The 15,546-nt window shown below is 38.4% G+C and overlaps 1 protein-coding gene across 1 annotated transcript; it reads left to right on the forward strand.

The window, feature by feature from the left end:
• The first annotated feature begins 230 nt into the window (after positions 1-230).
• LOC129106108 (transmembrane protein 255B) lies at positions 231-15,220 on the forward strand. The gene is made up of 10 exons (XM_054617441.1): positions 231-294; positions 1,003-1,145; positions 1,305-1,367; positions 9,608-9,697; positions 11,197-11,286; positions 11,487-11,503; positions 11,701-11,802; positions 12,596-12,755; positions 13,482-13,628; positions 14,996-15,220. Exons 1-10 carry the CDS (start codon positions 231-233, stop codon positions 15,218-15,220), a joined length of 1,101 nt encoding a protein of 366 aa, XP_054473416.1.
• The last annotated feature ends 326 nt before the right edge of the window (positions 15,221-15,546 follow it).

Raw genomic sequence — 15,546 nt, forward strand, 5'->3', positions numbered from 1 at the left:
TCAATATTATGAACCGCCTTATTCTTTATCAGATGTTTTAGAAGATGTTTTAACTATAACAAAAAAAAAAAAAGCATCTTGTTCGCAGCGTTTCGCGTGTGGAAGATGATGACACTGTTTTGAATCCACAGGGACAATTAAAAAAAAAAAAAACGCCACTTAAAGCGTCTCTTAGCTGCCTGCTGAGCTTTTCTTCATTTCTTAAGATATTTCATCCGGACTGAAGCAAAATGCAGCAGCCTGAAAGCCAGCGGACAACTCAGCGAACAACGGCAGAAGTACTGGATCCAGCAGGTAGGCTAAGACATGTTTAGGTTCATCCGGAGGTCTTCTGACCTGACTCTGCATGAAGCTGCAGGATACAGCAGCATCTTCAAATCATTATGACAATTATGACATTATTCAAAACATGTTTTTCGTCTAGTGTACAAATTCAATGAAAAGGTAAAGTGTCTTTGTGTAACAAGTCCTCCAAAGAAGATTATTTTAGAAATACTTAATGTGCTTCTTGCATAGTTCATCTCCTGAGTTTGAAAGTATTTACTGAAGTAGCCTTAAAATGCATTTCTACTTTAACTTAAACTCAAAATTGTGATCACCATACCAATAACAAGCATATACAATAAGATGTCTTCTTATACAGGAAATTAAACCCGACAACTATATATATAACTGCTCCACAATAGCCAGATATGAGTACTTAAAGTACTTGTGTTTTTGGGATCTTTGAGTACATTTTGATAATTACTTCTGTGAGAATATGAATGCAGGATTTTTACTTGCTTTACATAGTTGCACTGGTACTTTTACTTAAGTAAATGGTCTGGACTTCTCCACCACTGCTCAAAAGAATAATAGAGAAATGAAGTATGGTGAAATTATTGGAATATGTGCATTTTTCTGGAGAAAAAAGGAGGTTGGAGTTTTGGATAAGGTTAAGAAAGGTATGTAATTCAGAGAGTTTAGACGAAATGAAGAGGTCCTCCTGTCATCCATCCTCAGCTCACTACCTGCGTCGGAGGAAAACTGCTCTGTGGGTGACGGTGTCCCTGCTGGCTCTGGCTCTGGTGGTGCTGGCTGTGGGTCTGATCTCTGCTACTCGCACGGACAACGTGCCTGTCGCTGGATATTACGCCGGCATCACCGTGAGTGACAGAAACTTCATGTCTCACATCCTCAAACCCTCAAATGTTTTTGTCCCGACACTGAGAAAGCATGAATGGCATCAACCCTCAAACATGATTGTCAGATTGTGTGTGTTTTCTTCAATCATGTCTTCCACTTTGATCTCTTTGTGCCTACAGCTGAGTTTTGGAGCTTTTCTGGGTATTGTTGGCATCCACCTGGTGGAGAACCGCAGACCCATGGTGAGTCTGTTCCTCTGACTTTCATGTCGTTGTTGCAACACATTTAAAATCACATTATAATGTGATTAAATTATTCCATCTTATGTAACACCTTATGATCTATATTTAGACCCCTCAACTATATAAACTTTGTAGTCGGGACTTCAAGAAAAGTTTTACTGTTGCATGCATGTTTGGTGTTTTATTCTTTAACAGCTATAAGTACTTTTCTATTCACTTGACGACAGCTGGTAGCTAAGTGGTGCATTAAGCAGTTAAACACAGGATGGAATACACCAAGATAGATCTTTAAGGGGAGTGGTATTGGACTTCCAATCTTCAAATGAATGATATTGTTGCTCTGTATCTGCTGTGTGTGCACATTTGCTAAGAAGTACGCGTTATCAACGTTATAAAGGTGAAAATATGTGTTATTAGCTTGTTCTGCGGCACTCAAGTGGCCAAAAAAGTATTATGCAAAGCAGGCAAATGCTTTCAATGTGAATATTGGCTCTTTTTTGTTTTGTTTACAACGACAGCTCGAGTTGTGTGTAGCCTTTTATTTTTTCCCTCTCAAGGCTTTTGTCAGCTTTTCAAGCTTCATAGTATTTCTTTTCTAAAAATGAGGCATTGTTCCTGGAATATGGGACATATATACACAGTTAATTTGAAGATTATGTTACCAACTTTGCAAATTCACTAAACTGTTTTACAGGAAATTGCTCTATTATGAGCAAGAAGCAAATCTGATTACCCGAAGGCGGCCGTAATGTGTTCTTGGTGCTTGTGCCCGGGTCAGAGTACGTGACTGGATTTGTGGTCGAGGGAAGTGAATGTGATTGGCTCTGGATTTCTATGACAAGAGGGGAAATTGCATTAGTATTGGTCAGTTACTGACAGAGCTACATTATTTCAGAAGGGGACACAGGTATAACATCCTCAAATTGCCTCTCTGTACAACAGAGTAGAGACACATACAGGTAGACTGAAGACATGTCTGAAAAGATTATCGACTCTTTAAAAATTCTTACATTTTTAAACTTGGTGAACAAAGTAAATGGACAAATTCAGAAACTCCACTTTAGACTGCTCTAAAAGAAATAAAACACAATAAAAGGTGTAGAAAACCTCCATGAACTGTCCTCCAATTGGTGTCATTTGTGGCTACAGTCAAGAGGCTGAGAAATGCAAGTGATCAAGAGGCAGGGGCAATCTGAATCTGAAGCTGTTCCCTAACGTTTAAGTCAGTATCACATTCACAGGACATGAAACCCAGCAAGGACTAAAGAGGACACCAGTGACACAGAAACTTTAGCAGACTGGCCGTCCTTGTTTTTCAACTGGTGATTTGGCCCAATTATTATCTCATTTAAAGTTGAAGTTGGGAAGTTGATGACAATACGGTAATGACTCATTTTTCGTTTATTACTATTTTGGAATATTTTTATGTCTATTCCCCATTGGCATTTATTATATTTTATATATTTCTTAAAATATTGTTGAAAAAGAAAAAAAAAGAGTTAAAAGGAAGAAATAAATGAAAGACTAAGTTAAAGTTTCAGGTTTTAACGCAGAAGAAACCAGGATTATAAAGATTTCTCTATAAGACACGGTTCCTACACATTTTCCATTTCATTATTGCAGACTGGTAACTAATTCTACAAATAGTATATCTTCTTAGATTGTAGCCCCTACCGACAATGTCACATTATGTAGCTTGAAGTGTTTTATCCAGCAACTCTTTTTATCAGCCAGGCAGCGATCAAAGGAGCAAGACACATTGTTTCTGTGAGTATATCCATGTACGGAACATCACTTACGCTACTTTTGGGTGTATAGTCTTTATAATTACGCGTATTCACAGTCTTATACTTCAACAACAGTTTTATGACAAAATGTGACTTTCTTGATTTTAATTTGCAAACATAATATGTGTAATTCATGGCACAATTCAAACAGGATCAATAAATGATTCTCTCTCGCTAATCTCTCGCCGTTAACTACAGTACATATATTTTCTGAAATGACCTCTCATGGTGGTCCACCGAAAGGGGCGGGACTTCACCTCTCTATTTGATACACCTCCTCAGAAACCAACAGGTCCGACAATGACAGCGAGTAAGAGTGTTCATGATGACGTCATTATTTGCATAGCGTGCAAGTGTTATTTAGCTCATCATTCAGTTATTTTTAATGGGTCACAGACATTTGTCCATCCCTTGATATTCCGTAACAGAGCTATTTTGGGCATAATGAACAGAGCATTTGCCAACATTTTTGTTGTCATAATTTTTTCATTTACGTTATCAGTGTGATTTTGTCATAAAACAAAAGGACGTCAACAAATACTAATCTGAAAATTTTTGTTGACAAAATGAACACTGATTTTAACTGCTAAGTGCTTAAACCTCCAGATTTCCAATAAATAACTTTCGGGCACTGTTCAGTATGTTAGAAACCACCGCCACAACATGTTTTAAAACGTGTCAGCTGGAGATTGCTGCAGGCACTGCCCAATATGTTAAAGTAAAAAAAGCTTAAACAGACAAAAAAACTGTTTAAAACTTTACAGACATCGAGAGACACTTAACAGGCTTATCAGAGCACAAAGAAATATTGTCTTGGCATGTTAGAGATGAGCCTGTTACCATGACGCGTATATCAGTGTGTGTTGTGAATTTTTTATGTGGCGTCCAGGGTGTCGCTGTCTTACGTTACGCTTCAGTGTACCGATCTAATCCGGACTGCGCAGATACCCCTCATATAGCTGTTCACACAAGTGTCTGTGTGTTTGTGTAAATACAACCATCCTAGTCTCAAAATAAAGCATAATTTAACAAAGATAAGGACTACAAAATATATTTTCCATCATTCCATTTGAGTCCTTGCTTATATTTCACTTCTCGTATTGTGTGTGTGTGGCTGTAAATGTGAGAGGGAAAGACATCGAGAAAGAAATTCACTACCTGCTGTATCGGTCGGCCTCTCCAGCATGGCTCCCAGGTCTGTGCTTTAAACTTTAATGACGAGATCGCTGCCACACTAGCGGTGGTCTACGATGTCTCTTATGAGGCACATGTGGCACAATGTTCCTCTCACACAGGTGTCTTCTTCCCATCCTGTGTCTGAAGCTCAGCACTGTAACTCGAGAGCTGGCTGGCAAAGCGAGGCTGCTCATTAAAGAACAACTACTGTAACCGACGAGCCGACAAAGCCACAGACATCTGAGAGCTCCTCTCTTACTTCCTGGATCTCACAGGCCTTTGCTCCTCCGTCCTCATAAAGCAGCAGATGGAGGGCATAATGTTGCTATCTCAGCCAGGCATAAGCGTGCGGGAGATTATGAGTTTGGTCGTGTCTATGTGTGTGTGAGTGTGAATGTATCTGTCTGTCCACAGCAAATCTTTCATACTGCTGGACCCATTAGCCTGATATTTTTGTGCTCTTTTATGACTGTATGCTTAAATGATTACATCACCCCCCAAACACGATTTGGACATCATCCCTTGTTACATTGAATTCTCTATGAAAAACGTTGATTTTCTCGCATGCCGGAGAATCTAAAAACTAAGAAAAGTCTTCATTATCTGTAAAGTAATGTAAATATCAACAACAATAACAACACCCAAACTATATGAAAACGTCAGTTCACAACTAGTGCAGTATAATCCAAGTCTCATTTATCCGGTTGCACTACCCAAACATGTGAAAAAACAAAAACAAACAGACATGTTTCATGCTTTGATTCCAGAAATTAGCAACTTTAAATTCCTACCTTCGTTGAAGTTGACTGCATCAATTGAGCAATTCAAATGTATTGTAATGTACTGTAGTGCTTTACAGGGGGCAGCCATACTAATAAAATGGATTATAGCTACGTTACAATGATAAACTAATACACAGCAACAAAAAAATACCACATAAAAAAATGAAATAGCGATAAACAATAAAACACAAGCAAAAGCTTAACAAAAGCACAAGTAGATCATCTAGAATATTGATTTGACTTGATGTTTATGTTGACTTTATCATATGATGTGTCTATTTGTTGCCATGTTTAAGGTGATTACACATCCCTTACACTGAATTATGAACATATAGACATGTTTTATGTACAATACATGTTTCTAAGACTAAACAACATGTATGTACGAACACATATAAACTGCATATTGATGTTGTGTAAGTAGTTGATTGGGCCTTTTAAGTCTTGATGATAAGCGTTGTATCAGAGTGCAATAAATAACTTGATTGGTGGCACCTGAGTAACTAATTCAGACGCTGATTTAATGCACATGTTAAGACACACTAATCAATTAAGCTCAGGGATTCACATCTACTGTATACTTTATATCTCTGGATTTTAGTGTTATAAGACATTTTGCTCCGATCACTAAGACCAGACCCTTTTCATGAATGTGTGCACGCGTGTTGCAGGTAAAACACACATTTGTGCTCACTGATACCGCTTGGAAAGCTTTTTAAAATCTTAATGACTTGAAAAGACACTTTTCATTTTGTCTTATCTTGTCCTCGAAAATGTGTCAAAGGATGGTGGAGCATGAAATTCTGTCTGTAAACTTGCTTCCTATCTGCACTGACCCTGCAGCTCCTGAAACCGGCTCCACTGCCCTGATATGCTTCTTTATGACTAAATGCTTCATGTAGCTCATGTTCTTTGTTCTGTAGTAACAGCCTGTATCTCACAGACTGTCGTCCTTTCAGTCACCTTGCAGCTTGGAGAGCAGAACGTTGGACATTTTAAAGGGCCGTATTTTACCCAACAAGTTTCTTATTACCAGTGTGTCCAGCTGCGGTCGTGATTGGTCACTGGACCACTGAGCAGGGGGAATAAGACCTTGCAGCGGTCAGCCAGTTTAGTTACATAACCTGATGGGTATCTTAAGTGGAGCCATAAAATTCAGCCTCGTGTTTTTATCTCTTCGTCACTGATATGTTTTACTCTACAACTTTCATCAGGTGTGTTTCTCTGTTCTTCAGTGGCTAAATGGATATTTATTATAATGTATCAAATTATTTCAATGATGAACCCCCGAGGAATTATAACCTGAATCTGAAGCTCTTATAAACTTAACAGAACTTAATAACGAATCCCAGCTCATTCTTTAGCTGTCCAGCCAACAACGTTTTGTTTTCGTTCACTCTCACTGCTCTCATTCCTTCATTTCCAGCATCAGAAAGCAGCTGTTTTCAATGAAAAAGCCCCCAAAACCCACCGTACACTACCTGCTCATCACCAAACGGCAGGCAGGCACTTAACAGTTAACAACTAGCTGGTGAACATAGCGGAGCATTTAGAAGCAAAAGGATTAGATATGTCCCTCAGAGGCAGGTAGAGACCAAAAACGGAGCTAAAAGAAGAAGTTTTGTTCTCACATTCATCAGGTGGACACAAACACAACTTCAAATGAATAATAATGTTGCTACACAGCAGCAGAATTTGTAAATATGCAACTGATTGCCAAATCAACTTAAAAAGTGATGACATATCAATGTTATGTTCACTACTTGTTTCTGCTGCCCTCCAATGGATTTAAAAAGTTATCAGGTGTAAGAAATGGCCCCAATACCACGATATAAAAATACTTCATTAGTCTACTAGTAAACAAGTAAAAGCACCTCATTTAAAAATCCCTCTGATGTAAAAATACAGAGGTAATATCAGAAAATGTACTTTAACTATCTCAAAATAGCATTTTACAGTTGTAACTGTGTTTTACTTTTTTTTAAGTAAAATTAGTAACTTGTAAATAAAGCTATCATATAAATGTAGTGGAATAAAAAGTACAATATTTCTAAATGTAATGGAGTAAAAGAATAAAATGGAAATTATTGAGTAAAGCACAACTGTGGTTACGTACAGTCCTTGAGTAGTTATACTTAGTTACATTTCACCAATGGTTGTTTTAATACTTCCTCATACTCAACTCCTGAGAGCAGAAAACCACATACGTCTTAAATCTTTTACAGCATTTGATTTTTTCTCTGTTTCAGTTGTATCAAGGGAGATTCAGGGGTTTTGGAACAGAGTGTGTTGAGGTGTTTTATGAGCTGGCAGCTGGTGCTAAGGTAATGTGAAGTAATGCAGTTGTCAGGCTCTATTGTCTCTGCCACTGGCCTCATCTCCCACTCGCAGCCCATAAAAGCAGAGTCATTTAAACCGCTAATGAAGTGGAGAGTCTGGGCCAGAGGCAGATAAAACCCACCCAGAAAAAAAGCTGATTTTCTCAGGCGGCTATTATTTCACTTTGTTGAGGGATATTCATTTTAAAATTCCATTGATTTAATCCGTTCACCACATCTTGTCTTATTCTTACATGTACAGCTAGATATTTGGCCACGAGGTTAACTAAAAATGCATTATTAGGTCTTTTTTTGTAGAGGGGCCTTGTTTTAAAAGAAAGAAAGAAGAAATTGATTTTAATTCATGTTGTGCTCACAAGTTGTACAATTTTTTAAATGAAGTTGTGTTCAATCAAATAACCATAAACTAAATGAAGCACTGAAAACACGAGGGCAGGTAGTACACCTATTATTCCAGCATTTCAGTAAAGAGTCCCACAGTAGATTTTTTTATCCCTAAACGGGTAAACCTGGCCATGTCAAAACAACCTCATCACCAACATTACAGACTAAAACATACATATTTTGAAAAGCTGGTTGGCCCAATGCAATCTAAAAACGTACCTGACTGTCTCTGGCATCACTCAGAGCTGAAAAAAGACTAAATGAATGTTTACTAAATGTTTCTCAGCCCGTGCTGCCACAAAAACAAACCAATTCTTAAGTTCAGCCTTTGGTTCATGTTAATTGAAAACCTCAAAAAATTTCCACCACAGCTCGACCCAACATCAACCTGAACCTCTTAATCAGCCAGATTAAGTGAAAACACCTGAGCAGGTGTTCTGGGCCTTTAACAATTCACCCTGCTCACAACACATTGATCAGCCTGAGCTGGCACTAAATTAATACTAACTTGAAAGAGAAGGTGTTACACGGGTGTTAGTTTTAACAATAGTAATGCAGCTAAATGGAATTCAGCCATCATTAACTTTGTTATTCACATCTGTGATTTTCTTACTATGACAAATGTATTAGTGAAAAAGCCCATTGACTCCAAATATAAGATTCTCATCCTTTTTGGTGCAAATTTTATATTCCTATCTCGTTTTTGTAGTTTCAGTTGAAATAAATCAGAAAAATAAATATACAAACAGAAAATAAACAGGAAAGTATTTTTCTTAGTTTCATAAACAAGCACTCTTGTTGTTTATGGGACAAATAGACAATAAATATAAAAAAACATAATGATCACTTGAGCTACTTCGTCAGCATAATTCTACCAGTAAAGGTCTTCATGGATTTAATAACGTTTCTTAAAAAGAAAGAACTTAAATGAAAGGAACAGAAAAGTCTCCCACTAATGTCAATGCAGCATCATTAGCTAAATAGATTATATCTAGATTATAAAATATATATATAATATATAATTATAATATATATTTAAATATATAAAATATTTTTATTATTATTGCTTGTGGGGACAACGGCTTTCTACCACGTACCATTAGAAAAAAAAAAAAAAAAGTGCGTTTTTAATCTCCTGCTTCAATACAGCAGGTTCGGTCCTGGAGGAGCGATTGAACAGACAGTAAACGATGCTCAGTGATAAAGTTCATGATCAGACATCTGTGATCAGCCAGCTGGGTCGGCTGGGCGGGGGAGGGTGTAATATCAGAAAAGTACTTTGTCTTACAGTAAATGCTGCGTTGTGTGTCCCAAATTAAAGGTTATTAATCAGTGATCAGATTATTGGGTCAGTTTGCAGGATTGTGTGAATGTGGGAGATAAGAAACATTGTGTGTGTTTTTGTGTGTGTGTGTGTGTGTGTGTGTGTGTGTGTGTTTCAGGTTGGGAGAATTAGTTTGACCTTGCTGGTACAAAAGGCCGTCCCTTTGTCCTGTACGTCTCCTCTGTGCCCATAAATTTACCCACAAAGCATCTCTGCGTTGGCAGAGCAGGTAGCCGTACATTTCCTTTATCGTCCTGCAGCACAGGCCCTGAAGGCGACCAATCAGGACACACACACACATGCATAAAGCTCACATGCTGTGTGTGTGTGTAAAGCTTATGATAAGAATATATACTTTGCCTTTTTATATACCAGTTCTGTCATATTCATTTATAAATAAGAACCAATTATGTCAGGAAAATGACTTTACCATCTTCATCTCTTTAAGCTGGTGGCATCGATCATATTCATCAGCTTCGGAGTCATTGCGTCGTTCTTCTGTGCCATTGTGGACGGGATCATCGCTTCAGAGTTCATCGTAAGTATCACATGTATTTACACGCCTGCACTGAAAAGTAAGAAAAACAAACCTAATGCACGTTTGTTTTTGTCTGAACAAACCCTCAAACACACATTTACACACCAAATGTAATCATCCATACTAAATTCAACAGAGACACAGCTTACAAAAACACATATTTAGACTGGCACAGACACATTAGTGAGATCAGGAACTTTACAGAGGCAATCAGACAGAACTGTCAGTAGCCGCCATCACTACACCAGACATGTAGACTAGACCAACTAATCTCAGTGCCCGACCTGCAGAGAGCTGCTGGGGAAACATCCGGCCTAGCAGGGCTGATTAAATGTGTCGAGAGGTTATACACCTTTCTCTAAATCACTGAACACTCCTGTAATAAGATGCAAACAAATACACACTACACAAAAACACAAACAACAACTGAAGATGCATATACTCTCCCAAAATTACATCTTCAACTGTATTTCCAGTGAGAATTGATTACCAGGAAACATCCTTGCAATGGTCGGATGTCTACACAAACGGTGTTATTTGAAAAAGAAATTAGCAAATTAAAAGTAATTCCACAAAGATATTTGTCTCCCTTTTATTCTCCGTCCAACTACAAACGTGTTCATCTTACATTATGTCTGTATTGCGTTCTCCTTTTCACAGGAAGGAGCCGCAAGAAGCCTCATTAAACATATTCAGAATAAGTCAGTTTAACATAATTTGCCCCCATCATATCAGAGGACAATTATAAACTCTCTAGTTTTAGAACAACTCCCAGACTAAATGAATACATGTCAAATTCAATTTGTTCAAAAACCTTCATTTGTTCTAAAGGAAATGAAAAGAAAATGCAAAATGAGGTCAAATAAGGTCATTGTTGCTTCCTTACTGGATATCCGAGATGTTCTCTGTCTTTGGATACGCACACATGAACACCTCAGTTTGTCACATCACCCTAATGAATTTTAATGAGTATCTTAATGAGTATGAACCAGAGACAGTTTAAAAAGCTTCCACTGAGTCACTGATATTGATCAACGGTGCTATCAAACCCTCTGCAGATATATTGATTTTGTGCTCACTGGACAGTAAAATTCAAATTTATTGCACCTTCAAGATTTGGACAATGAACATGATTATATTACCTTTCACAATATATAAAGCCCGTTGAGGTTTAATGCTGTAGGGTTTGTAGTTCAGCGCAGTGGACGGGTTTCAGCAGGCGCATGTTGTAAACCTTCACTGCTGCAGTGACACAGAAACAGGATGGACGGAATTACACAAACCAGGGTTCATGCAAAAAGTGCATCATTATTGAAACCATTAAATAATGTAGATTAACTCTAAAAAAAGAACGGAAAGACATTTAGATAACATTTGTGGTGTATAATAAGTTGATTCTTTTATACATCCTATATAAGGGTTGTCTGTCTCCACATCATTTTGTCTTATGTATTTAACAAATCGGCCACTTCTCTCTCTCTAATCTTTCTAACACACAGGACATAAGGCCCTTGCAGGAGGACATGTGTGACTTTTACGCCAGTGGAGCAGGTTACGCCTACGACAACTACTATACTGAGGTGATTCATGTACAAACTACCTCTATCACAGCTTTAACATTTTGTGTCTCAGTTAATGTCTTTTAAATGTTGTAAATTATGCTTAGAATTCATTTTAGGTAAATCTTTAGGATTATATTCTGTGTTCTTGCAGCCTTTTTGTGCTTAAATAAAAAAATCCACAAAGTGTGTTGTGACATCTAGTGGTCAAACAATGTTACTGCATTTAGGCAACAACTGCATCTAGGTACTTTGCATAAAATTATTCGCAAATAGAAGTTTTGGAAATGATATGCTGACATATAGACAGTTACGTCATGCATTTCTTTGTCCAAACTGTTTGCCAAGATCCTGCTTATCTGGCTGTTGTATCCCTTTTCATTAGGCTAATAAAACTTTTATCACAAATGATTAAAAGCTGTGAGAGCCTCTTTAACTCATCAGACCTCTCACGCTGCAGGTGACGTGCCGTTCGTTTGACAAAGCGTGCAAGCTGAAGCTGAGGAGCAACACCTGCTACTGCTGCTACCTGTACAACTGTGCGAGGTGAGACGACCACCAGCTGTTGGCATTTGTTTAGGTGTCCGTGTGTGTGTGCACCTTACTTGAGATAAAGTATTTTCACACATTGTATTCAAACTTTTAACTTCCAAGCAACAGCAATTTATTCATGTACACTTCAGCAGTAATTGCAGATACTTGAATCGTACTGGTGTGAGGGTGAACATCAGAAAAAATAAATCACTCTTGTGATTTTGGCACTTTCTTGCATTGAAGAAGTTCTCATTTCACAGCCAACTTTCAAACCCAGGTTGTTGAGAGTTTTCCATGAGCTCTCGAAACACCAAAGAGTAAGCACTTTACTCCCCCCCGCTTGGAACTACCTCAGTTCTCAGTTATTGGCCGGAGAATGGCTGCCTGGGAGGCTTAATAAAGTCATGAAGTGATGGACAGTGTGAGGAATTATTTGCTTTCTTCCCTCCCTGGAAGGTTTGACAAAACTTATTCTGTGATGAGCTGTGAAAAATAGTCATACATAAGCCCTATTTTTCATGGCAAGACATTTTCTTTGACTGTAGTTTTCCTTAAGGTTTTATTAATAAAATCAATAAGAGCGGCCCTCTATTAAGCATTACCGGACGCACTGACATTGCTGACTGATGCTGAAATGGAACAGAGTAGATCAGAGCCTTTCTAGCTATGAGAAGTAAAATGTCTGCTGTAGTGAAGGCCTCTTGTATACACGCTTTGTGATGTATGGCCATAAGTAAAATGCATATCCAGAGTAATCTTTACCTTCTTACTGTTAGCACTGACTCCTGCTCTCTTCATCTTCCAGCACAGAGTTCCACACACAGTACTACGCGTTCACCGGGGTCAGCGGCTGCTGGGATGTGATCCACCTGCACCGTCTGCTGTGGGCCTCAGTGGTGCTCAACGTGCTCGGCCTGTTCCTGGGCATCATCACTGCCGCCATTCTCGGAGCGTACAAGGACATGGTGAGCAGGAGTGCATCTTTACTTTATAGACAAGAAGTACAAAAGTGCTCTTTGGAGTGAAGGGCAAAGAAAATACATTTTCAAAATTCTCACAAATTGACGGTGACAAAGGATTTTTAATACACTTGTGTCTTAAATCTACTTACCTTTCCTTATTGCTTGCAGTCACTGCACATCGTAAAAGCCCTAACATCTGTTTGTTGTGTGTAAATCATAGGATCCTAAGCTCCAGGATATGTACATCATTATTTTAATGGTTACTCGCTCACTACAGCTTGTTCCAAAGCTATAAAGGTTATATTTGTCACAGAAAGTGGAACTGTGCTCTGTCTGAATCTGATCAACATAGTTCCTGATTTACCAAAACTGTAAAAAAATGATGCATCTATTTTCCCCTTCTTTTTTTGATCTGTTCCTTGACCAAAGCTTTGTCTGAAATATAATATTGATTAATGTGTGTGCAGATATATCTTTTTTTCTTCACTGCCTCACTTAGTACATTTTCAAACATTTTCTGCTCACACATGAAAGAATTAATAACTCATATTCCCATGATTCAATGTTTCACAGACATACATATCTCTGATCTCTTATTCATTTTACGTAATGATCATACTTCGTTACCTCTTATATAATGGGTATGTGACATGCTCACCCACATTTGCCTTCAAGCTTCATTTGATGATTTCCCGTCTTAATCAAAAGCGTTTTTACTGTCTCCTGCAGCAGAAGCCGACTCCCCAGGTCGCTGCCAGCCCAACACCGCCACCCCACATCCTGTACAACCCCACCCAGCACATGGTCACCTACCCTGGCTTCTGCCCTTCAGGACAAACTCTGCCCGCCTACCCCAACTATCCAATAAGCATGCAGGTACAACACAAATAAAAAAAACAATAAAAGGTGCTTTTCACAGAAGACAAATGTCCATAACACTGAAGGAAAAGCACAGCTGTGGATAAGGGTCCTGGTATTGTGCATGTTTGTTTACTTGGACACTTGAATATAACTGAGCCATTGTTAATGTTATTTTTGCTTTTCTTAATATGACAAGTCAAAATGTCTGCTGTAAAAAAAAAGGTCAATCTTCCATTCCAGTGTATTGGTTTGGAAACCAGATGTGCAGCAGCACTGGATCACATTTATTTTTGCTGAACTAGCACAGCTGTTTTATTCTAACATCAAAGCACCTGACCAGACTGAAAACTATTAATCTGCTCTGCTGCCAGGTCACATTCCTAAGAGGGATACCTGCAAAACCTCACTAAAACCACAAAAATCTTACTGCTACACATCTACTGAGGGATGAACCCTGTTTCTTCATTACATAAAGATGATTTTTTAAAACAGTTGTGTCCATCACTTTGGTTTACATTGAAATATCTCTACAATTATTTGATGGATTACTATGACATTTTGACATTCATGGTGCCCAGAGGATGAACCTCACAGAGTTTGGTGAGTTTGGTGATCATGAAAAGGACATATATATGTGGCTTTCAGCGAAAGGTCACAAAAACTATTGTATGAATCACCATGACATTTAGTGCTAACATTCATTCTCCACTCAGGATGACGTTATGGCTTTCTTAATCCTGTAACTTTTCATCTATTGCAACCATCAAGTCAAAATTTTAATTTGTCCAATTCTTTGGTTTATGATCAAATACATGCAAAACTATCAGCCCATCAGCCATAATTCCAAACATTAGTATGCTAACACACTAACCTAAGCAACTACTTGCTAAACATCAGCATACTACCAATGCCATTATGTTAGCATGCTGACTGAGGTTAGCATTTAACTCAAAGCACTGCTACTGTACCTAAATACAGTTTTACAGAGTCACTGCATGTCTGTAGATTCTTCTTCTGGTTTTGTTTCATGGGATCATTTTTTGTGATGAGGGTCATCCAAGATCCTGTTAAAAAAGGGTATTCTGATTGACGCTATAAAGTAAACCGTGACTATAATTTAAATTTAATTTAATTTAAATAAGCAATCCAATCACTAATTAGCAGAGGCATAGTTTTACTCATATTATGGTGATTTTGGCTGAAGTTTCTCTCACAGAATTAGAGAATTTCAAATATTTGCTAATACACCTGTTTCTGCTACCAGAGGATGATAAAAACCATGCCTCACATAAAACTGTCAGAAATGAATTTAGGTATCTTTGGCTTCTTCTTCCACATACCGGTGCAAGCTGCCACTCCCTGTCTCTTCCCCTCTCCCACAGCATAACAGCAACTATCAGCCCCCTGCTACTCCCCAGATGGTCCCTGAGGGAGGTACAGCCTCTAACTCCTGCCTGTCTGAGGAGAACCAGAGCCAGCAGCCCTCTCAGACTCAGCCTCAGGGAGCCACCCAGGAACCAGGGGGCTACATGCTGACACCCAACGCTCCAGCCCTCTACGGATCCGCCTACAGCCCCTTTGAGAAACCGCCACCTTACGCCTGCTGAGCCATGAAACTAACATCTGGGGCGTGATAAGAGAAATAATATCTTGATCTGGTCGAGATGAATGTAGCACAAGACATTTCATAGGTGACCTTGTAGATGGAAAGCAATCAGTGAACTTCTCAACTACACTGTATTGATAGATATGCTACATTTCATGTGGTTGCACTGAGGAGAGACAGATTTATAGCTATGTAGTGTGATTAAATAGACATGATTAAGTTATTTAATGTGAATTTATTAAAAGGAAACGGTTTGGGAAATATGCTTTTTTGCTTTCTTGCTTCTCTTGAGTAACATGAGGAGATTGATACCCCTCTCATCAGCCA

This window comes from Anoplopoma fimbria, chromosome 2, assembly GCF_027596085.1.
Source record: "Anoplopoma fimbria isolate UVic2021 breed Golden Eagle Sablefish chromosome 2, Afim_UVic_2022, whole genome shotgun sequence".
Taxonomy (NCBI): Eukaryota; Metazoa; Chordata; class Actinopteri; order Perciformes; family Anoplopomatidae; genus Anoplopoma; species Anoplopoma fimbria.